The sequence below is a fragment of the Cetorhinus maximus genome, chromosome 13 (genome assembly GCF_964194155.1).
Source record: "Cetorhinus maximus chromosome 13, sCetMax3.hap1.1, whole genome shotgun sequence".
In the NCBI taxonomy this organism is placed as follows: Eukaryota; Metazoa; Chordata; class Chondrichthyes; order Lamniformes; family Cetorhinidae; genus Cetorhinus; species Cetorhinus maximus.
In genome coordinates, this window is record NC_135891.1 from 107,231,916 (window position 1) to 107,254,881 (window position 22,966).

The window sequence follows — 22,966 nt, forward strand, 5'->3', positions numbered from 1 at the left end:
AGCAAGATTCCTACCAACTGAGCCATGGCTGATATTATTGATTTCAATAACCGTGCAAATAAAGGTAGGGACAGAAGCAGGCGATATCCTGTAAGGTGGATTAGGTGGCCTTGGCGATGGACTGAATGTGAGCCTCATAGCTTAGCTGAGGATTGAGTAGGATCCCAAAGTGTCAAATTGTGTTTGAGTGAGCAGCTGGGCAGAGGTTTTGAATTGGATGAGGGTGTAGAGCTTCTGGCAAAAACCAGATAAGATGACTTAAGTCTTATCATTATTTAATTAGGGAAATGCCTGACAGGCAGTGAGACAGAATAGTGAATTTTGGGGACTAGTCTGGGACGAAAGGTAAAGCGGGATGTCGCCAGAATATATATGGAAGCTGAGACTATGCTTATGAATAATGTCACCAAGAGGCAACATGTAAACGAGGAATTGGAGGTGACTTGGAATAAAATTATGGGTTAATCTGAAGATGACCATGTGGGAGCAGAAGACATGGTGGTTGGATGTGGACAAGTAAGAATACAATCAAGCGAGGGTGGTATTATGGAGTTGGTATATGCGGGAAGATGTAATGGTCACCCATACTGGATTATGGAGAGCTAGAGGTGTACAATGAGGCATAATGAGCTTCAGTGTCATGCAGAATGTCATTGATGACTTGGACCCATGTGGTTCTTTTCCTGTGAGTAGTTCAAAGTTGGGGGCCAACAACATGTTTAAGAATGGAGAGTTTGTCACAAAAATGCTGAAGCTTGACAAAGAATCTGATGGAATCTAAACTGAAATCTGCACTCTTTAATAGCATTTTCCTTAGATTTGTCTCCAACAAATGCTCATTCTTAACCAAACATTTTCAAATGCACCAAGCTAATTTTTAAAAAAATGCAAATTAGTTTTTAGAGAGGTACACATAGCTCAGAGCCCATTCTTTCTTTCAAAGTGTTATCTTTTGAATAATAAATGTTGAACTGAGTGTTCACGATTTAGAAGCTTGAGAGCTTCAAATATGGCATGCAGACAGTCATTATAAACTTGGCTTTAAACTGTTGCCTTAGTGTCCTAATGTGAGCCTAAACAGTGTGAGACTGCCCCCTGGAAGCGGTTTTCAGTTTTTGGTACACTTGGGATTCAGCTGACTGACCTGATTCCTGTATTATACAGCTGCTTCCTAATCAGTGTGCATCCAAAACTGCTTCATATTGAAGCAAAGCAACGCAGTTTGTTATTGTTATGCTTAAATTGCTAGAACATACGAATATACAAAATTGATGGGGAGGAATGTATCAGATGGCCTCTCAAGCTTGCCCTGCACCATAATTGTTGAACCATCATGGCTAAAACATGGAACTGTAACTGGAAGGTGATGAGGAATCACCTAAATGTTGCAGCTTTTTCTATTATTTAAGAATGTTATGAATAAGGAAATGTTATACAAAAAAAGGACTTGTTTTGCAATAAAAATAGTTATTATTTAAGCCAGTCATTTTGAACTTTAAACAAAATATTGCAGATCCTAGTGGAAATCTGAAATAAGTAGACAAAATGCTGTGTTCTGATGCAGGGTCAAGATGTGAAATGTTAACTCATTTTCTTCTTACAGATGCTGCCAGAACTGCTGAGTATTTCCAGCATTTTCTGTTTTTATTTTGAGCTTGTACCTACCAGAGAGACGATGACTCTTTGATGAATGGGCAATGTTTGAAACATTAATAGCTAATTTAATATTTTCCATTCTGCCTTTCAGAACATTGCAAACATCCCTCCAAATGGAGAGGCATTACTGACGATTGCTAAGGAATTGGGAAACAGAATCTACAACAAGTACGCAATACGAAAGAAGATCAAAAATGAGATGGTAGATAAAATTAAAGAAATTTACTATGCTTACATTGAACTGTTGGCAAAGGATTCTGAGGTAATGCCCATTGGATATTTTGTTTTTAGTTAAATTGTTTTAAACATAGATAAACAAGTGCTCGAATGCTTGTTTTCTAATTTTGAAAAATAGCTCTCAAATTGGCACCCTCCTAGTTTGGAGACGATGGTGCATCATCAGTAGCATGCATCAAGAAGATTTTTGCATTGGTTCTCAGATTTGATGTAATAAATATTTTGAAATCCTGTCTGGATATTTTCCAGAATTATAAAGTTTAAAGCACAGCTTATTAAATCTGCATAAAAGTCACCTGAATTTATAACTAATGGCATGAATATGACTTTATCCATCAGTTTTGTCACAGAAATTTCTCAATAAACTTCATTAAGAATGGATTTAATTTTTGTATCAGTGTGGCCTAACACACTTGCTTTTACAAACATTTTGATATTGCACACCACCTTTTTGTAATATTCTTTCAAGCAGTTGCCAGTTTTGTAAATGTACATTGATAATTTGAGTCTTGCTCTTGCAAAAGGTAAAAAAACAATATTTTAGAGAATTTTGAAATAACTGCAACATAAGAAGTAGTAAGAGACAAACAGAACTATCAACCAGACCCACAACACTAATGCCAAAATGTTTTACTGGGAGGTTACAAGAAAATTCAGACAAGAGATACTAGTTTTGTTTACGAGGTAGACCAAAATGGCTTAATAATCTCATATCACAAAAATTCAAGAACAAGGCACAAAAGAATGAATCGTAAGTTAGTTGACAGACATGAAACAAATGGCCATGGTTAATGAAGGTTGCTTGGATTAAAGAAGGGTTGAACTGAACTTGGGGCCAGTGGTAGGTCTGTTTTTTCTTGAGACATTTCAATGATTTCAACTTGGACGGAATAGATCAAATTTTTCTGGTGACACGTAGCTATCTAGGAAACTGAGGAAGGCTGTAAAAGACTTAAGAGGACATAGGTTAGTGGCACACACCAATTTAATGCGGAAGCATACGATGTGTTTTGGGAGGAAAATGAAGGAATAGGGATTATAAGCTCAAATCAAGATGCTAAGCACTCTGGAGGAACAAAGAGAACCATAGAACCATAGAAAAGTTACAGCACAGAAGGAGGCCATTCAGTCCATCTTGTCCATGCCAGCCCAGGGACACCCAGGTGCCCTTTCTAATCCCACCTTCCTGCACCCGGCCCATAGCCCTGCAGCTTACAGCACTTTAGGTGCAGATCCAGGTACTTTTTAAAAGAGTTTAAAGTTTCTGCCTCTACCACCAACTTGGGCAGCGAATTCCAGACACCCACTACCCTCTGCGTAAAAAAGTTCTCCCTCATGCCCCCCCTACATCTTCTGCCACTTATCTTGAATCTATGTCCCCTGGTTCTAGAATTCTCCACCAAGGGAAACAATTTTATCCTGTCCACTCTATCTATTCCCCTCATAATTTTATACACCTCAATCAAGTCATCTCTCTGCCTTCTTTGTCCCAAGGAAAATAACACCAACCTATCCAATCTCTCCTCGTAGCTACACTTTTCTAACCCTGGCAACATTCTTGTAAACCTCCTCTGCACTCTCTCCAGAGCTATTACGTCCTTCCTGTGATGTAATGCACACAATACTCCAGTTGTGGCCTCACCAGTGAAGCATGCAAATACATAATTTCTTGAAGTTGCAAGGCTAGATAAAGTAAAAGTAGCAGTTTAGATTTTAAAAGTAATGACATGGAGTAGTTTTTTAAAATCGCTGTTAATCGTGAAGTCATTACAGGGCAAACTCAACATTCCTTTTGACCTTGAGTGAATATAAATTCAAGACAACGATTGGGCATTTAAAAACTAGAATAATTCTATTGTAAGCCTTTGATTTATTTATATGTGGTACAAACATAAATTTTTAAACTGTGATTCAATTCTAGCTGAACAACTTCCTGCCTCGTGAGTACGTGATGAAACTAGAAAGAGAGATGAATTTAGGTCCTTCGCTGCTAAGTGAAGATTCTCCCTGGCCACATTTTCTGATTGTACATTTGGGAACTCATCTAGTGGATCTAATGGTTCGTGAAATTAAAATCCCCATAAACACCCATAACCCAAGTCATGAGAAGAAATTTATTCCTGTCTTGTATCACATGTACAGCTTTCGCAGTAACAAACAGGTGAGGCACAAAGTTATGAGTTTTCTTTTGTATTTGTGTAGGCATTGTATTGTTATTTTAAACAGTCTGCATTAGCCTCTATCTAATCAGGCAAGTGTTGGCTACACCCAAGTTATCTTGTGTTTGTATTTTTCATGAGGTAGCTGAGTGGAAGCTTATGGGAAAGAAAGGAAGACTTGCATTTATACATCCAAGACCACAGGGTGTCCCACAGTGCTTTACAGCCAATGAAGCACTTTTGAAGTTGTAATGTAGGAAATGTTGTAATGTAGGAAATATACAACCAACTTGTGTATAGCAAGCTCTTTCAAACAGCAGTGACAATGATAAGATAATCTTGATTGAGAGATAAATATTGGCCAGGATACCAGGTATAACTCTGCTGCTGCACTTCAGAATAGTATTGCAGGATCTGATGGACCTACCTGCAGGAAGGCGGGGCTTTGATTAACACCTCATCTGAAAGATGGCACCTTTGATGGTGTAGCACTCCCTTAGCATTGCACTTTGAGTGTCAGCCTAGTTTTTTGTGCTCAAGTCTGTGGAGTGCGATTTGAATCCACAATCCTCTGACTAAAGAGGCAAGAGTGCTGTCACCTGAATCATGGCTAATAGTTCTGTTATTGTATGATTCGCTAGCTCTAAGTAATGCCTGTCAGAAATGTATTCTGCAAATTGTGATAAAGGGGATTTGCAAAGCAGCTATTGCTAAGGAGTTGTTCTTTTTGTTCAGATCTATTTATTGTTCGGATGGCAATTGGACATCAATAGGTCTCCACAGTAGGACAGAACGAGAAACATAGTTATGAAGGAATCCATTTATGAAGTCACTTTCTGTTTCATTTCATATTTTATGTATTTTGGGCCTGACTGATCTAGCAGGTAAATGGAATGAAACATTTCATGTAATGCTGTTAGCTGTTCTTTCTTTGTTAAGGAATTTTATTCTGCTTACTGAGAAGTCTAAGATAAATTGCAATGACACCTATATGGTTAGAAGCTGACAAAACACACACAGTTATGGAAGAGTATTAAGGCTATAATTTAGTATATCACAACCAGGTTAGGAGGGATAAACTGACTCCCCTCTTTGTTATAACCAGTCCAGGAGTAGGACACTGAGTTTGAATTTAAAACGGTGATATTGCCAATTCATTATATATATTTAGCTGTGTAAGAAATAAGTCAACCAGCTTCTTTAAGTTAACAAATAGAATTAGTTTTATTGGTAAAACTCACTCAGGTAAAGGTGCAGAAATTATTAACAAATATATCCAACTACCCACTAATGCAAAACAACATACAACACCCCACAAGCATGCAAAAAAGAAATAAAATCCTGCAGAGTATCAAATCTTAAAACCTGGCAAAGTAAAAATTAAAGTCAGAAAATAAAGTTTTCAGAGATTGTCCAGTTGCTTGTTTACAGCTGATGGGTCACTTTCCACAGTAGCTGCCAGTTCTTTGGTTTTTCACTGGAGCAGTCATGACTGGTTAATTCTCTTTTCTCTTTGAGACAGTGGTGTTGATTCAGACTCCGCCTTTAAGAACTCTTGGTTTGCAGCAATTATGTTTTCTGGTAGGTTTTCGGGTCACAAACAGCTCAGCTTTGATGAGAGAGGTTTCAGAGAAAGAGAGGGACGGTAAGACTGTTGCCTCGGTGGCAGTCTCCCTGACTGTTAATTCACATCCAGTATATTTTACATCTGAGTTGGGTCACATGACCCCTCTCTGATTTCAATTTGAGCTTATCTTAGCCACTGTCTCTGAGAGTTCCATAGACTCTCTCCATAGTCACCATAAAGCAGCTTTTGCAAATGCAACATAGTGGCTGCTACAGGCCAGTGTCCTTTTACTTAGCCAAAGTATTTTTTTCAAGAAGTTTAATTTATATGTATGTATGTCCAGCTGATGACATTATGAAGTAATCTATGCCCAGCAGATGATGATATAAATGAATATTCTATATAACACATCTTCATAACATCTCCACCTTGCAGAGAATGAAATGTGACTTGTAGACAACCATTGTCGGTTGTTATAAAAATATATCTGATTCATTAATGCCCTTTAGGGCAGGAAATCTGCCATCCTTGCTTGGCCTACATGTGAGTCCAGGCTCCTAGCAATGTGTATGACTCTTAAGTGCCCTCTGAAATGGCCTAGCAAGCCACTCAGCTGTATCAAACCATTAAAAAGTCTAAAAGGAATGAAACCAGACGGACCACTTGGCATCGACCTAGGCACCAGAAACAACAGTGGCAAACTCGGCCCTGTCGACCTTGCAAAGTCCTCCTAACTAATCTGGGGGCTAGTCATAGACAAGTCAAGCAACAGCTTGACATAGTCATACTGACAGAATCATACCTTACAGATAATGCCCCAGAAACCACCGTTACCATTTCTGGGTATGTCCTGTCCCACCGCCAGGACAGATCAAGCAGAGGTGGTGGCACAGTGGTATGCAGTCAGGAGGGAGTCACCTTGGGAGCCCTTGACATCAACTCAAGACCCCATGAAGTCTCATGGCATCAGGTCAAACATGGGCAAGGAAATGTCCTGCTGATTATCACCTCCCATGTCCCTACCCCTTCAGCTGATGAACCAGTCCTCCTCCATATTGAACACCACTTGGAGAAAGCACTGAAGGTGGAAAGGGTGCAGAATTTTCTCTGGGTGGGAAACTTCAATGTCCATCACCAAGAGTAGCTCGGTAGCACCACTACAGAGCAAGCTGGCCAAGTCCTAAATGACATAGCTATTAGACTGCGTCTGCAGCAGGTGGTGAGGGGAAAAACATACTTGACCTCATTCTCACCAACCTGCCAGCCACAGATGCATCTGTCCATGACAGTATCGGTAGGAGTGACCACTGCACTTGTGGGGATGAAGTCTTGTCTTCACATTGAGGATACCCACCATCGTGTTGTGTAGCACTACCACCATGCTAAATGGGATAGATTTTGAACAGATCTAGCAACTCAAGACTGGGAAACCATGAGCAGCAACGGAATTGTACTCAACCACAGTCTGTAATCTCAAGGCCTGGCAAATCCCCCACTTTACCTTTACCATCAAGCCAGGGAATTAACCCAAGTCCAAAAAAGAGTGCAGGAGGGCATGCCATGAGAAGCACTAGGCATATCTAAAATAAGGTGTCAACCTGGTGAAGCCACAACACAGGACTACTTGCATGCCAAACGGCATAAGGAGCAATCTATAGACAGAGCTAAGCGATTCTACAACCAATGGATCAGATCTAAGCTTTGCAGTCTTGCCACATCCAGTCGTGAATGGTGGTGGACAATTAAACAACTTGCCTGAGGAGGAGACTGCACAAGTATCCCCATCCTCAATGATGGGAGAGCCCAATACGTAAGTGCAAAAGATAAGGCTGAAGCATTTGAAACAACCTTCAGCCAGGAATGCTGAGTGGATGATCCATCTTGGCCTCTGGGAGTCCCCAGCATCACAGATGCCAGTCTTCAGCCAATTCAGTTCACTCCACATGATATCAAGAAACAGGCCAAAGGCACTAGATACTGAAAAGGCTATGGATTCTGACAATATTCCGGCAATAGTACTGAAGACTTGTGTCCCAGAACTTGATGTGGCGCTAGCCAAGCTGTTTCATTACAACTACAATGCTCCCATCTACCCAGCAATGTGGAAAATTGCCCAGGTATGCCATGTACACAGGACAAATCCAACCTGGCCAACTACCGCCCCTTCAGTCTATTCTCGAGCATCAGTCAAGTGATGGAAGGGGTCATCAACAGTGCTATCAAGTGGCACTTGCTTAACAATAATCTGCTTACTGATGCTCAGTTTGGGTTTTGCCAGGGCCACTCGGCTCCTGACCTCATTGCAGCCTTGGCCCAAACATGCACAAAAGAGCTGAACTTCAGAAGTGAGGTAAGAGTGACTGCCCTTGACATCAAGGCAGCATTTGGCTGAGTGTGACATCAAGAGCTCTAGCAAAATTGGAGTCAGTGGGAATCGGGGGGGAAAATTCTCCGCTGGTTGGAGTCACACCTAGAACAAAAGAAGATGGTTGTGGTTGTTGGAGGTCAATCATCTCAGTTCCAGGACATCACTGCAGGAGTTCCTCAGGGTAGTGTCCTTGGCCCAACCATCTTCAGCTGCTTCATCGATGACCATCCTTCCATTATAAGGTCAGAAGTGGGGTTGTTCGCTCATGATTGCACAATGTTCAGCACCATTCGCGACTCCTCAGAAGCACTCCATGTTCAAATGCAGCAAGACCTGGACAATATCCAGGCTTGTGCTGACAAGTGGCAAGTAACATTTTCATTACCCAAGTGCCAGGCAATGACCATCTCCAACAAGAGAGAATCTTACCATGTCCCCTTGACATTCAATCATATTATATCGCTGAATCCCCCACTATCAATATCCTGGGGGGGGGGTTACCATTGACTAGAAACTGAACTGGAAAGCCATATAAATACTGTGGTGACAAGAGCAGGTCAGAGGCTAGAGATCCTGTGGTCAGTAACTCACCTCCTGACACCCAAAGCCTGTCCACCATCTACAAGCCAAAAGTCAAGAGTTTGATGGAATACTGTCCACTTGCCTGGATAAGAGCAGCTGCAACAACAACACAAGAAGCTTGACACCATCCAGGATAAAGCAGCCTGCTTGATTGGCATCCCATCCACAAACATTCACTCCCTCCACTACCAATGCACAGTGGCAGCAGTGTGTACCATCTGCAAGATGCACTGCAGGAACTCACCAAGCCTCCTTAGATAGTATCTTTCAAACCTATGACTGCTGCCATCTAGAAGGATAAGGGCAGCAGACACATGGGAACACCACCATCTGGAAATTACCCTCCAAGCCACTCACCATCTTGACTTGGAAACATCGCTGTTCCTTCACTGTCGCTGGGTCAAAATCCTGGAACTCCCTCCCTAACAGCACTGTGGGTGTACCTACACCACATGGACTGCAATGGTTCAAGAAGGCAGCTCACCAACACCTTCGCAAGGACAGTTAGGGATGGGCAATAAATGTTGGCTTAGCCAGCGACACCAACATCCGATTAATGAACAAAAAAAATTATTTATTCATTCATGGATATGAGTGTTGGTAGTAAGGCCAGCATTCACTTAGCATCCATTGTTGCCATTGAGTTGGTTATTGCCATATTGATATGCCACAAACTGTGTGGCGAAGGTATTTCTGCAGTGCTGTTAAGCTGATCATTCCAGGACTTTGACCCATCGACGATGAAGAAAATAGTGGTCAGTGGCTGGCATGCCTTTCACTCGCTAGGAGCGGCAACCCATGGGCGAAATATTTTGCTTTCTTGCATCTATTATAATGGAATATTTTGCATATATTTTCCAACTAGGTAATGCAGTTCTTTCCTTTCCATCATCCCCTTTGTGGGCCAGATGAAATTCATTATGATCATCCCAATACATGTCTTATTGACCATAGTTCTTTGGAAACTTAGAGATAGTTAGCATTCTTATTTCGCACAGTTGGCACTTGTTACAGTGGGAGATAAAATCCATATGCAAAACAGGAATGTTTCAGCTGTCATGACTATTGAACAGCTTCAATTTCTAGAACAAGGTCATCCCTCATCCATTGCTGAATCCATATTCATTTGAAGGATATCTCTCATTAACTGAGCTTATGTCAAATGTATAAAGTTTGTGGGAAATGCATCGCTTTTCTCCATATTATGTGCGTAATTTGTTATCATCCAGAATATTTGTTGTTTCTTTTAGTTGAATCTAAAGCCCAGTTCTGTTGGTGTGCCTGGCTGGTGAATATAAAACTGGAAGCCATGAATCTGGGCCAGTCATACAGAGTGGCATTCAAATAATATTGGAATCTGATTCTTGATGGTGATTGTTGATTATGGGGATTTCTTATCCTCCCTCTCCACCTCTATCACTGATGTTTGTCATCTGTGGGTGTGATATTGTCCTTCAATTTTTAATTGGCTGCCCAGACAAAATGCATAATAGAACATTGCAGGATGTGGGCTTTGGAGTGGGAGGGGAAAATTGGCTGTGTCCACATTTCTTTATAAAAGACACTTTGCTGTCATGTACTAATGGGATTTCAGCATAATCATAGAGGAATGGTGTGAAGAGAAATAACCTTCAAGATGTTTGAAATTAATTGATTAAGGAGAAAAATTTGCATAGAAATCAAATTTGTAATTTTAAGTACGTTTTTGAAAGATATAGGAGATGTAGGGATAATTTTGTTCTTAATTTTTTTAAACTGTAAATGGTGGAAATCTGAAATAAAAACAATGTTGTGAAGTATACTGCAAGCCATTAGCATTTAGAAAAAAGAACGAGCTGGGTTAATGTTTTCATTAAAAACTATTTGTTATAATGTCTTTTTTTGCAGATTGGTTTCATCAAGCCACATCCTATTCTAACTCAGATTCTTTCAGAAGCCGCAGAGACAACTTTGATCTTTGACTCCTGTGTCATGCCAATGGTGTGTGCCCCTGTTCCATGGACTTCGCCTAGGTTTGGAGCCTATGTTCTGACGCCCACCAAATTAATGCGGTGCGTGGAAGGAGCTCTACAGCATCAGTTACTTTTGGAGAAATGCAAGAGTAGTGACTTGCACCCAGTACTAGATTCCCTAAATCAGCTTGGTAACTGTGCTTGGAAAGTTAACAAACCAATGCTTGATTTGATTATTTCTATTTTTAATGACAAAGGAAACGAGAAGCTGGAGATCCCACCTCCACTTTCAGAAGCTCCAGACATGCCCAAGTATGATCCAAAATCTGAAATTAGTCCAGCAGCCAAGTCTGTATTGAAAAAGAAGATAGCCTGGGCCAGGAAAAGAGCAGCTGAAATGCACAGCCTTCGAATGGATGCACTTTACAAGCTTTCCATTGCTAACCATATGAGAGATGATACATTCTGGTTTCCTCACAACATGGACTTCCGAGGAAGAACGTACCCTTGCCCACCATATTTTAACCACCTAGGCAGTGATGTTACTCGTGCCGTTTTGTCGTTTGCAGAAGGAAAGCCCTTGGGCGAACATGGGTTAAATTGGTTGAAGATTCATCTTGTTAACTTAACTGGCTTTAAGAAAAAGTGCTCCCTCAAAGAGAGACTTGATTATGCTGATGGAGTAATGGACAACATCTTGGATTCGGCAGATAACCCTTTAACAGTAAGTGAACATGAGCTCAAACATACCGGCCTGATTGGGTGATTTACATTGCTGTGTTATAGATTAAACGTTAGTATCCACATTTCCTGGTTTGCATTCTATTTGAAAATTGCAACTAAAATTGACAGTTAAATGTATATCTTGATATTACATGGATATGAAGTAATGCAGTAATTAAAAAAAGGATTGCTGTTTCTATGTATGATGTATTCCAATGCAGAAGCTCCCAATTTTTTTGTGATTTTCTTTCACCAACCCCTGAGAAAAACACCCATGATAGCCAAATGTTTGCTCCCATGAATAATTTTATAACCCTAGTGACAGCCAAAAGGACATATATTTCTGTATACATATGAGGTGGTCAGTGGCCATATTCACCTTTGGCCCTGTGAGGCGATTGATATGGCAGCCCATGAAACCTTGCCCACCAGTGAAAAATAGGGAATTGGAAGATGATGAAAGCAAGCAAATACATAAGACCAAAAAGTGAAGAAAAAAATTAAATACAACCAATATATTTACGCATTGCAGGTTAAAAGTTAGAATGTTGACTTATTTCTGTCGAATAATGTTCCTGTTAATGTTAAAAATAAAATTCTGCTGCCCTGTATGTACATTCTAACAAAGCCGAGCTACTGTAAGTGAAGGAGGGATTTATATTTTGTTCAGTTGACTATTAAAAACTGCCAAATGATCTAAAATGTTCAGCTGCAATTATACGGTAAGCTTAAATTATGTAGAACTTCACTCATATAGGTTGCATTGGCATATAAGTCATTCATTTATATTTCCAGCACTTCAAAAAGCTTTTCTTTCACAACATAGACTTAAATATGTGGTATTTTAAGTGATGAATAAAATCATGTTCCAATAACGTAGTTCAATGTAGAAATTGGTTTTGATTTGAATAGTTGGAAGTGTTGAGCGCCCACAAAATCAACAGAGGAGTATAAGTGCAGATCATTTGCCCTTGATTAATGGTGTTGTTTACATAAAATGATGTGCCTGTGTGTCTAAGATGCTTTTGTGTTCCCCAGGGGAGGAAGTGGTGGATGAATGCAGATGAGCCTTGGCAGACGTTGGCCTGCTGCACAGAGATAGCACATGCTGTGAGATCACCTGACCTAACCAAATACATCTCTTATTTCCCAGTCCATCAGGTAAGTTCTGAGGTATTTAGACAAACGTATAGTCAATTTTTATTCCCTTAATATCCCATTATACCTGGAGATAAAGTTACTTTAAACAACAGGATGCTCTGCTTGGGAAGATTATAACAAGCTGCATTTATATAGCACCCATAACATGATAAAATGTCCCAAGGTGCTTTACAAGAGTGTTGTGAAATGAAATTTGATGTCAAATCACATGAACAGGTATTAGACCAGATGATCAAAAGATAGGCTAAAGGGTAGTTTCTAAGGAGTGCCTTAAAGGAGGAAGAAGAAGAGAGACGATACAGGGAGGAAATTCCAGAGATAAGGGCTTTGGCGGCTGAAAGTACCGCTGCCCGCTGCCAAAGGCAGTGATTATAATTGGAAATGCTCAAGAGATTAGAGGAGGGGTATTGTAGGGCTGAAGTGGTATTAAAACATAAAAAGAACTGATGGCCTAGTAAATGGTTTTATATTTATAATACTTACAGATTTTACCAAGTAGTTGCATTGAGTTGATGGTCTGTTCTAACAGCAGTTGTCAATACATATCCTGTCAACTTCTTAAATTGAGACTGTAGATTGTGGCATATAAGACAACCCAATTTCTTTGGCCTCAAAATTCATGATTTTGCACATACACAGTGTGTAAGTCAAAATCTCCTTTTCTGCCACAGATAATTGCATTAGTAGACAGCATCAGTTTTTCACCCCACTAAAGCTTTTGGATGAATAGCCCAATAACACAACCACTATGCTACAATGATATGATTGATTCATCAACAAATCAGTGAAATGATTACCTGCTGTTTTCCCATTATGAATGATGGTCTATTTAGTTGGTGTTTTCCTAGAATAAACATTTACATAGGAATCTTTCAGTATAAATGTTGATGTTTAGAACAATGGAGTCAGTTGGTGTGACTATAACATCAGGTATCTGAAGTCAGGCTAGATGGTCCAGGATGAGCCTGGATGCCATTTGATCCCAGAACAGTATTGACTGATACCAATTATGATAAAGCCAGCTCCGAGGATTGTCCTATTGTTGGAGAAATGTGCTTGATATGGTGCAGAGGCAGAATAAAAAAAAGTTAGGATATAACTTAAAATGATGATTAATTTTGGTGATAATATTGTATCCATTGTAATGAAAAAGGCTTAAATATCTTTTAGCTTGTTTTTACAGTAGTTACTCTTGGGTCATAATGCATTGATATGTTTTGCATTCATAATGTAAGGTGCACCTAGGAGATTTACTTGTGTGGCTGGTGTTTTGAAAGGCACTAGGAACTGATTGTTATAGTTGGTGAATTTTTTTGTCATGAATTTAAGACCAAGTCAATTCCAATATCCATTAGCAACCTTTGCATTTTTTCATATTGGCAGTATATTGGAGATTTACTGGAAAATATTTGCTTTCTGAATTTGGAGCAATCCCCAGAATTACTAGTTACTCAATTCCCATTTCCTAGAATTTCCTTAGCCCTTTTTTTTTCATTTGGTTGATGTGGAATATGCTGATTTGTGAACAATCTCAGACGCGCCACTTAATATTTCCAACTATGTAGAAATACTAATAGTTAATCTCGGAATACCGAAGTGAAAAAAGGCAGTTGGGGCAAAAGTTATCATGATTAATAGACCTTATATAGAAAACTGAGAAACACATTGCTTATAAAGCAAAGTATGATTTTCTGTGTAATTGGAATTGACCGCTGAGCAGTTACATTTTATTGCATGTCAGTTAGCATCTGTAAAGAGAAGTGGATTTTCTCTTTGCTGATTGACCTCATATGTATTTCAGCCTTTTTTCTAATTTTATTTCAGATCTCCAGATTTGCAGGGTTTTTGTCTCATTAGTAATGTCAGTTGTTGCAAGTTGTAATTCTAATGAGCAACATAGGCAAAGAGCCACAGTCAAGATGCAGGACATCATCATGGTTTTTTAAAAAAATGATACTAATGGTTTGGTGATTACAAGCTTGAGTTATAAAAGGCTGTACTTAGAGGGAAGAAAGCTCAGGGAAATAAGGTCCTAGGAACGAGAGTAGGAGATGATGTAATAAATCTTTTTGATTAGATGTCTTCTAGTTATGTGCATTGAATTGGTTGACCTAATTCCCTGATTCAGAACAGATTTTAAGAGCTGATGTCATAACAGTAGCACTATGATCAGACCTGCGTCCTTTCACTGGAGAATTTGGTGTTGAGGTCAGTAATCCAGTCTCACATTTCCAGTCACTTACTGACAGATGACATGTAATGAATTCAAATGTTTTTTTAATCTAATTTGCTTTATAGAGAATTGGTGAAAGGACAAAGATGATTTTATTTAATTGATTAATAGTGGTATTTAAATGGGTGAGAAGGCTATCTTCAATTGCAAGTGGTCTGTTAAGACTATGAAATTCCATTTATGAAAGCAAACACTATGAAATATACAAAAACAAAAATACCTGGAAAAACTCAGCAGGTCTGGCAGCATCTGTGGAGAGGAGCACAGTTAACGTTTCGAGTCCGAATGACCCTTCAACAGAACTAAGGAAAAATAGAAGAGAGGTGAAATATAAGCTAGTTTAAGGGGGGGTGGGACAAGTAGAGCTGGAAAGAGGGCCAGTGATAGGTGGAGATAACCAAAAGATGTCACAGACAAAAGGACAAAGAGGTGTTGAAGGTGGTGATTATCTGAGGAATGTGCTAATTAAGGGTAGAAAGCAAGACAAGCAAGGTACAGATAGCCCTAGTGGGGGTGGGGTGGGGTGAAGGAATCAAAAAAGGCTAAAAGGTAGAGATAAAACAATGGATGGAAATACATTTAAAAATAATGAAAGTAGGTGGGAAAAGAAAAATCGATATAAATTATTGGGAAAAAAAGTGGGGGGGAATCGGAAAGGTGGTGGGGATGGAGGAGAGAGTTCATGATCTAAAATTGTTGAACTCAATATTCAGTCCGGAAGGCTGTAAAGTGCCTAGTCGGAAGATGAGGTGCTGTTCCTCCAGTTTGCGTTGAGCTTCACTGGAACATTGCAGCAGGCCAAGGACGGACATGTGGGCATGAGAGCAGGGTGGAGTGTTGACATGGCAAGCAACAGGGAGGTCTGGGTAATGCTTGCGGGCAGACCGAAGGTGTTCCGCAAAGCGGTCACCCAGTCTGCGTTTGGTCTCTCCAATGTAGAGGAAACCGCATTGGGAGCAATGAATGCAGTAGACTAAACTGAGGGAAGTGCAAGTGAAATGCTGCTTCACTTGAAAGGACTATTTGGGCCCTTGGACGGTGAGTAGAGGGGAAATAAAGGGGCAGGTGTTGCACCTTCTGCGGTTGCATGGGAAGGTGCCGTGGGAGGGGGTTGAGGTGTAGGTGGTGATGGAGGAGTGGACCAGGGTGTCCCGGAGGGAACGATCCCTGTGGAATGCCGCCGGGAGGGAGTGAAGGGAAGATGTGTTTGGTGGTGGCATCATGCTGGAGTTGGCGGAAATGGCAGAGGATGATCCTTTGAATGCGCAGGCTGGTGGGGTGATAAGTGAGTACAAGGGGACCCTATCATGTTTCTGGGAGGGAGAAGAAGGTGTGAGGGCGGAAGATGCGCGGGAGATGGGCCGGACACGGTTAAGTGCCCTGTCAACTACCATGGGTGGAAAACCTCGGTTAAGGAAGAAGGAGGACATGTCAGAGGAACTGTTTTTGAAAGTGGCATCGTCAGAATAGATGCGACGGAGGTGAAGGAACTGAGAGAATGGGATGGAGCCCTTACAGGAAGCGGGGTGTGAGGAGCTGTAGTCGAGGTAGCTGTGGGAGTCGGTAGGCTTGTAATGGATATTGGTCATCAGTCTATCACCAGAAATTGAGACAGAGAGGTCAAGGAAAGGAAGGGAAGTGTCAGAGATGGACCATGTGAAAATGATGGAGGGGTGGAAATTGGAAGCAAAATTAATAAATTTTTCCAGATCCAGACGAGAGCATGAAGCAGCACCGAAGTAATCATCGATGTACCGGAGAAAGAGTTGTGGGAGGGGGCCGGAGTAGGACTGGAACAAGGAATGTTCCACATACCCCATAAAGAGACAGGCATAGCTGGGGCCCGTGTGGGTACCCATAGCCACACCTTTTATTTGGAGGAAGTGAGAGGAGTTTAAGGAGAAATTGTTCAGTTTGAGAACAAGTTCAGCCAGACGGAGAGTAGTGATGGATGGGGATTGTTCAGGCCTCTGTTCGAGGAAGAAGCGGAGAGCCATCAGACCATCCCGGTGGGGGATGGAGGTGTTGAGGGATTGGGCGTCCATGGTGAAGAGGAGGCGGTTGGAGCCAGAGAACTGGAAATTGTTGATATGATGTAGGGTGTTAGAGGAATCACGGATGTAGGTGGGAAGGGACTGGACAAGGGGAGACAGAATGGAGTCAAGATAGCAAGAAATGAGTTCCGTGGGGCAGGAACAGGATGACACAATCGGTCTGCCGGGACAGTCCTGTTTGTGGATTTTGGGTAGGAGGTAGAAGCGGGTCGTCCGAGGTTGGGAGACTATCAGGTTGGAAGCTGTGGAAGGAAGATCTCCAGAGGAGATGAGGTCAGTAACAGTCCTGGAAACAATGGCTTGATGTTCAGTGGTGGGGTCATGGTCCAGGGTGAGGTAGGAGGAAGTGTCTGCGAGTTGACGCTCAGCATTTGCGAGGTAGAGGTCAGTGCGTCAGACAACAGCAGCACCACCCTTGTCAGTGGGTTTGATGACAATGTCAGGGTTGGACCTGAGAGAACGGAGTGCAGCAAGTTCAGAGAGAGACAGGTTAGAGTGGGTGAGAGGAGCAGAGAAATTGAGACGACTGATGTCACGCCGACAGTTCTCAATGAAAAGATCAAGAGAAGGTAAGAATCCAGAGGGAGGGGTCCAGGTGGAGGGAGAATATTGGAGGTGAGTAAAAGGATCCGTTGAACGGGAAGAGGACTCCTGCCCAAAGAAGTGAGCACGGAGACGAAGGCGGCGGAAGAAGGGTTCAGCATCGTGCCGAGCCCAAAATTCATTGAAATGAGGGCGTAAGGGTAAGAAACAAAGTCCTTTGGTGATAAACTGAACGTTTAGCGTCGGAGAGGGGAAGATCAGGGGGTATGGTGAATACACAGCCAAGGCTGGGATTGGAAGACGGGATGGGGTCAGAGGGACAGGCAGGGGTGGAGGGTCCTGGATGGTGTTGGTGTCGATGAGTTGTTGAAGCTTGCGTTCCTTTGCATCTAAAAGAAAGAGACAAAGTTTCTTGTTGAGGCGTCGGATGAGACGAAGAATAAAATGAAACTGGGGGCACGCGCAGTTTTGAAAAAGGGTGCGGCGGTGTTGCTGGAGGGAGAGGGCGAATGTGTTCATGTGGCCGCGCATGTGTGAAAACATAGGATAATCTTTGCAGGTTTAGTATTTTGCTAAATCATGAAAATCCTTATAGCATGAATAAAGCAGAATGCTTAACTATACTGAAATTACGCATTTTCTGATATGTAATTTTTGAAGAATCTATTTGTCGTTTTTATATAGTAGTAATTTGGAAGATCTAGAAAATTCCATTGTGCCAGTTCTCAATTCTGATTTGCATTGTAGGAATCAGTGCTGGATGTCCAAATATCGAGTACATGCAAAGCATTGATTTTAGAATTCCGAATGGGGAAAGGGATTGAAGAGCTATGGGAACAGGGCCAGTAAATGTACTCATCCCACGTCATTTTATGCTCGCCAACCTCAATATCCTGCCCATAGAAACATAAAAAATAGAAGCAGGAGTCGGTCATTTAGCCCTTCGAGCCTGCACCGCCATTGAATATGATCATAGCTGATTCTCTATCTCAACGCCATACTCCGGCTCTCTCCCCATACCCCTTGATGCCGTTAGAGTCTAGAAATCTATCTGTTTCCTTCTTAAATATATTCAGTGACTTGACCTCCACAGCCTTCTTTGGTAGAGAAGTCCACAGGTTCACCACCCTTTGAGTGAAGAAGTTTCTCCTCAACTCAGTCCTAAATGGCCTACTCCGTATTCTAAGATTGTGACCCCTTGTCCTAGACCATCCCTCTCCGCCTCCAACCAGAGGAAACATCACCCCTGCATCCAGCCTTTCCAGCCCTGTCAGAATTTTATACATTTCAACCCGACCCCCGCTCATTCTTCTAACTCCAATGAGTACAGGCCTAGTCGGCCCAATCTCTCCTCATAACGACAATGCCATCCCAGGAATCAGTCTGGTGAACCTTCTCTGCACTTCCTCCATGGCAAGTATATCCTTTTTAGATAAGGAGACTGAAATTGCGGACACTACTCCAGGTGTGGCCTCACCAAGGCCCTGTACAACTGCAGCAAGACATCCTTGCTCCTGTACTCAAGTCCTCTCGCAATGAAGGCCAATATACCATTTGCCTTCTTAACTGCTTGCTGCACCTGCATGCTTGCTTTCAGTGATTGGTGTACAAGGGCTAATTTGAATTGGTCCAAGGTGAATGGAATGCCTGAGGTGGCGGTTAAGGGCAGTGCGTCCACAAGGAGGTGCAGTAGCCGCTGACTAAAGTCACCAAGAAACCGTCCAAGAAGTGGAGGAAATCTCGCAAGCAGAGCTATTCCACTTACATGTGCAGGGGGCTGACCCAGGTCCACCCTTCTACCAGGATTCCATCCAAGGTCAAGGCCATGAGTGTTATGAATTCTTTCCTTGTCCAACATTTTCGAGCGCATGTTTCTTGGTGTCTTAAGTTCTGATTTCTAAAAGCCTCTCTTAGCCCCCAAAGAAATCAAGAAAAGGTTTCAAATATTAAGGCGTGGCACACCCTTCTGAATAGCCAGACCTGGGTATTTTCCAAAACGCAAATAAAAAAGATTTAAAGCCAACATATTAGATGTTTCTTTCTAACAAAAAGGTTAAAACTAGTATTCCATATAGCGATGCAGTTAAGTAATTGGAGCATTTATTTATTTACCTGTTGTGGGTAATGAAAGGTTTAAATTTCCACAAACCAGTCAGATTTTTAATTTGATGTTTGTGGGTAAATTGCTTCCAAATATCATTACAAATCCTATTAGAGATATATACCTGTCTCTGCTTCCATGCCCCAATAACCCCTCACTTCCTCCACCCAAACAACCCTTCACAACAGTGTGGCCTCTGGCTTAACATGAGCAATGCTGAAACAATTCTGTTTCTGTATACCTTTACTTCCTGCTGAAATGCTTTTTATCCACATTTTAAGTTTTCCCATTATAAATGCACATCCATAATGGGAAAGCACAATCTAATTAAAAGCCTTGGCCACTAAACTGCTACAGTTTCCTACAGATTGCTCGAAATGTTTTCTGGAAAAAAATTCAATTCATATTTGTTTCTTTGTAACTGAAATTTAGTCTCCTAAATAAGGATATAAGCAAAATACATTTTAAAAATTGTATATTCCATAACAGCATGTTTACATTTATCCATCATGCTATCTTTAATTTATTTCAATGCCTTCATTGGATGCTTATCTTGACAACCCTAACCTCTCCCAAAAGCTTGGATTAGGACATGGTAGTTTTCCTAGAGCTGTGGCATTGATGGTTGATTTCAGATTTTGTAGTCTGAGTTTATGTATTGAAAAAATCTTCCAGTTGCATCATTACCATTAAGTATCTGAACTGCTGGAATATTTGCTTTAGCTTCTAACAGTGTCTGCACAGTGTTTGTCAAAATTATTTGAAGAAAATCAAGAGGACAAACTTCAAAAATCTTATTCAGATAATGTTTATATTTAGACAATAATGACTTGGAGTTTTCAGTGGAAATAACAGAGAAGGTATCAGCATTCACTGTTATTAAGGAATAAGTCGGACAGCAGCCTTTGGTGTCTGCACATATATAGTTAACCACAGAAATCAGGAAGTTGCCCACCACCTCCAGAAGCTTCAATCTTAACAGTATCTCGTTGAGAAATTCAGCATTCAAATACCTAAGGTATGATTTTGCTCTGCTTACCTGCTAGATACCCACTAAACACAACTGAAAATGTTAGTACTTTTCCATCTAAGTGTAAGCGAATTTTTAGTGATGTAGTATACCTTGCTTAATGCCAACCAATCCCTCTGGCACTGAAAATTTACTTTTAAAACTTAATTATTGTTGGAGATGTAAAGAACTTTTTACTTTTCATAATGTCTCTTTTATCTGTTTCTTAATCTCATCTTCCTCTCCCCCTCTCTCTTTGTACAGCTAACTTACCATTGAATTAAACATTCTAACCTACACTGAGATAAAAACAAAAAACTGCGGATGCTGGAAATCCAAAACAAAAACAGAATTACCTGGAAAAACTCAGCAGGTCTGGCAGCATCGGCGGAGAAGAAAAGAGTTGACGTTTCGAGTCCTCATGACCCTTCAACAGAACTGAGTAATATTAGGAGAGGGGCGAAATATAAGCTGGTTTAAGGTGCGGGGGGGTGGGGGGGAGAGAAGTTGTAGGGACAAGCAAGCAGTGATAGGAGCAGATAATCAAAAGATGTCACAGACAAAGGAACACAGGTGTTGAAGGTGGTGATATTATCTAAATGAATGTGCTAATTAAGAATGGATGGCAGGACACTCAAGGTACAGCTCTAGTGGGGGTGGGGTGGAAAGACTAACAGGGCATTAAAGGTACAGATTTAAAAATAATGGAAATAGGTGGGAAAAGAAAAATCTATATAAATTATTGGAAAAAATAAAAGGGAGGGGGAAGAAACGGAAAGGGGTTGGGGATGGAGGAGGGAGTTCAAGATCTAAAGTTGTTGAATTCAATATTCAGTCAGGAAGGCTGTAAAGTGCCTAGTCGGAAGATGAGGTGCTGTTCCTCCAGTTTGCGTTGGGCTTTGCTCCCAATGCGGTCTCCTCTACATTGGAGAGACCAAACATAAACTGGGCGACCGCTTTGCAGAACACCTGCAGTTTGTCCGCAAGAAAGACCCAAACCTCCCTGTCGTTTGCCATTTTAACACTCCACCCTGTTCTCTTGCCCACATGTCTGTCCTTGGCTTGCTGCATTGTTCCAGTAAAGCCCAACGCAAACTGGAGGAACAGCACCTCATCTTCCGACTAGGCACTTTACAGCCTTCCTGACTGAATATTGAATTCAACAACTTTAGATCTTGAACTCCCTCCTCCATCCCCACCCCCTCTCCGTTTCTTCCCCCTCCCATTTGTTTTTTCCAATAATTTATATAGATTTTTCTTTTCCCACCTATTTCCATTATTTTTAAATCTATACCTTTAATGCCCTGTTAGTCTTTCCACCCCACCCCCACTAGAGCTGTACCTTGAGTGTCCTGCCATCCATTCTTAATTAGCACATTCGTTTAGATAATATCACCACCTTCAACACCTCTGTGTTCCTTTGTCTGTGACATCTTTTGATTATCTGCTCCTATCACTGCTTGTCCCTACAACCACCACCACCCCCAATTTCTCTACCCCCCCCCCCAGCTTAAACCAGCTTATATTTCACCCCTCTCCTAATATTACTCAGTTCTGTTGAAGGGTCATGAGGACTCGAAACGTCAACTCTTTCCTTCTCCGCCGATGCTGCCAGACCTGCTGAGTTTTTCCAGGTAATTCTGTTTTTATTCTAACTTACACTTCCTGGTTTAAACTCTGTGTATCTCCATAACAGTTCTTCTGCCTGTTTGGCTAAGGAGATATACCATTGCTTGCCCTCTTTTCACAGGCCCATGATCCCCCTGCAGATTGCGCCCCACTGTTTTGACTCCCCAATTACCGCAAGGCACGGCGCCAAAGCCCATAGACAGTACGTGCATAAGTACAGCAAAGGATGAGTGCAATTTATTCACTGCTGACTACAAAACCTGAGTCTATGTGTTTGTAAGAGAGAAAAAAGACACATCTGTTCATATTTGATCATACACCTGTTTAAATTTTGTTTTACGTTCCATATATTATTTAGAAAGTGTGTTAAGACAAGGGGGTAGATTGTCTTTCCTCCTTGTCAGTTAAGTTAGTTCATTATTATGAGAGTTCTCATTATTTCTGAATGTTACATTGACAGAAAATGTAAACATTCTGTTAACACCTGGGAGACATAGAGATGGAGAAGCAATGGCAAATCCTTTTCCTCATTCTAATTTGATTTTCTTTCTCATTTAAATTGTCATAAAATAATTTTGAAAGCCCTGGCCTATCGTCTGTGTTTAGTTGGTGGCAGTTAGTGGTGCACTTTCTCTGCTATGAGGAAAATGTTCAGAATGATGCAGCAATACAAATCCAGAAAATAATCACAAATGACCAAATTTAATTTCAATAAACATGCCTTCGAAAAATCACAGAATAGTGCTGCCAGTCATGGGGTTTCCTCACCAAGAGTTTTCAGTCCTATGCCCTCCTTTCATTCCTGTGTCCATTACTAATAGATATTAGGAATCTACCTCTCATTCCAGCTCCAATTGTGCTAATTCTCATTCTCTTTTATAGTGCTCCCCACAACTTCCATGGTGCCAAACTCCCAACAGTTACACTGCACTAATGTGAAATTCCAGGCACCAACATTCCAGTTTTGCCAATCTGGAGGCCCCTTACTGGTG

General features: G+C 41.2%; 1 protein-coding gene across 1 annotated transcript in view; it reads left to right on the plus strand.

Moving 5' to 3' along the window:
* polrmt (polymerase (RNA) mitochondrial (DNA directed)) overlaps window positions 1-22,966 on the plus strand; it is a 125,781-nt gene that overhangs the window by 50,071 nt on the left and 52,744 nt on the right. Inside the window, exons 8-11 of the mRNA XM_078555949.1 lie at window positions 1,748-1,918; window positions 3,815-4,054; window positions 10,457-11,245; window positions 12,283-12,405. Of these exons, the coding sequence (XP_078412075.1) occupies window positions 1,748-1,918; window positions 3,815-4,054; window positions 10,457-11,245; window positions 12,283-12,405 (1,323 nt within the window). The remainder of the gene's footprint in view (window positions 1-1,747; window positions 1,919-3,814; window positions 4,055-10,456; window positions 11,246-12,282; window positions 12,406-22,966) is intronic.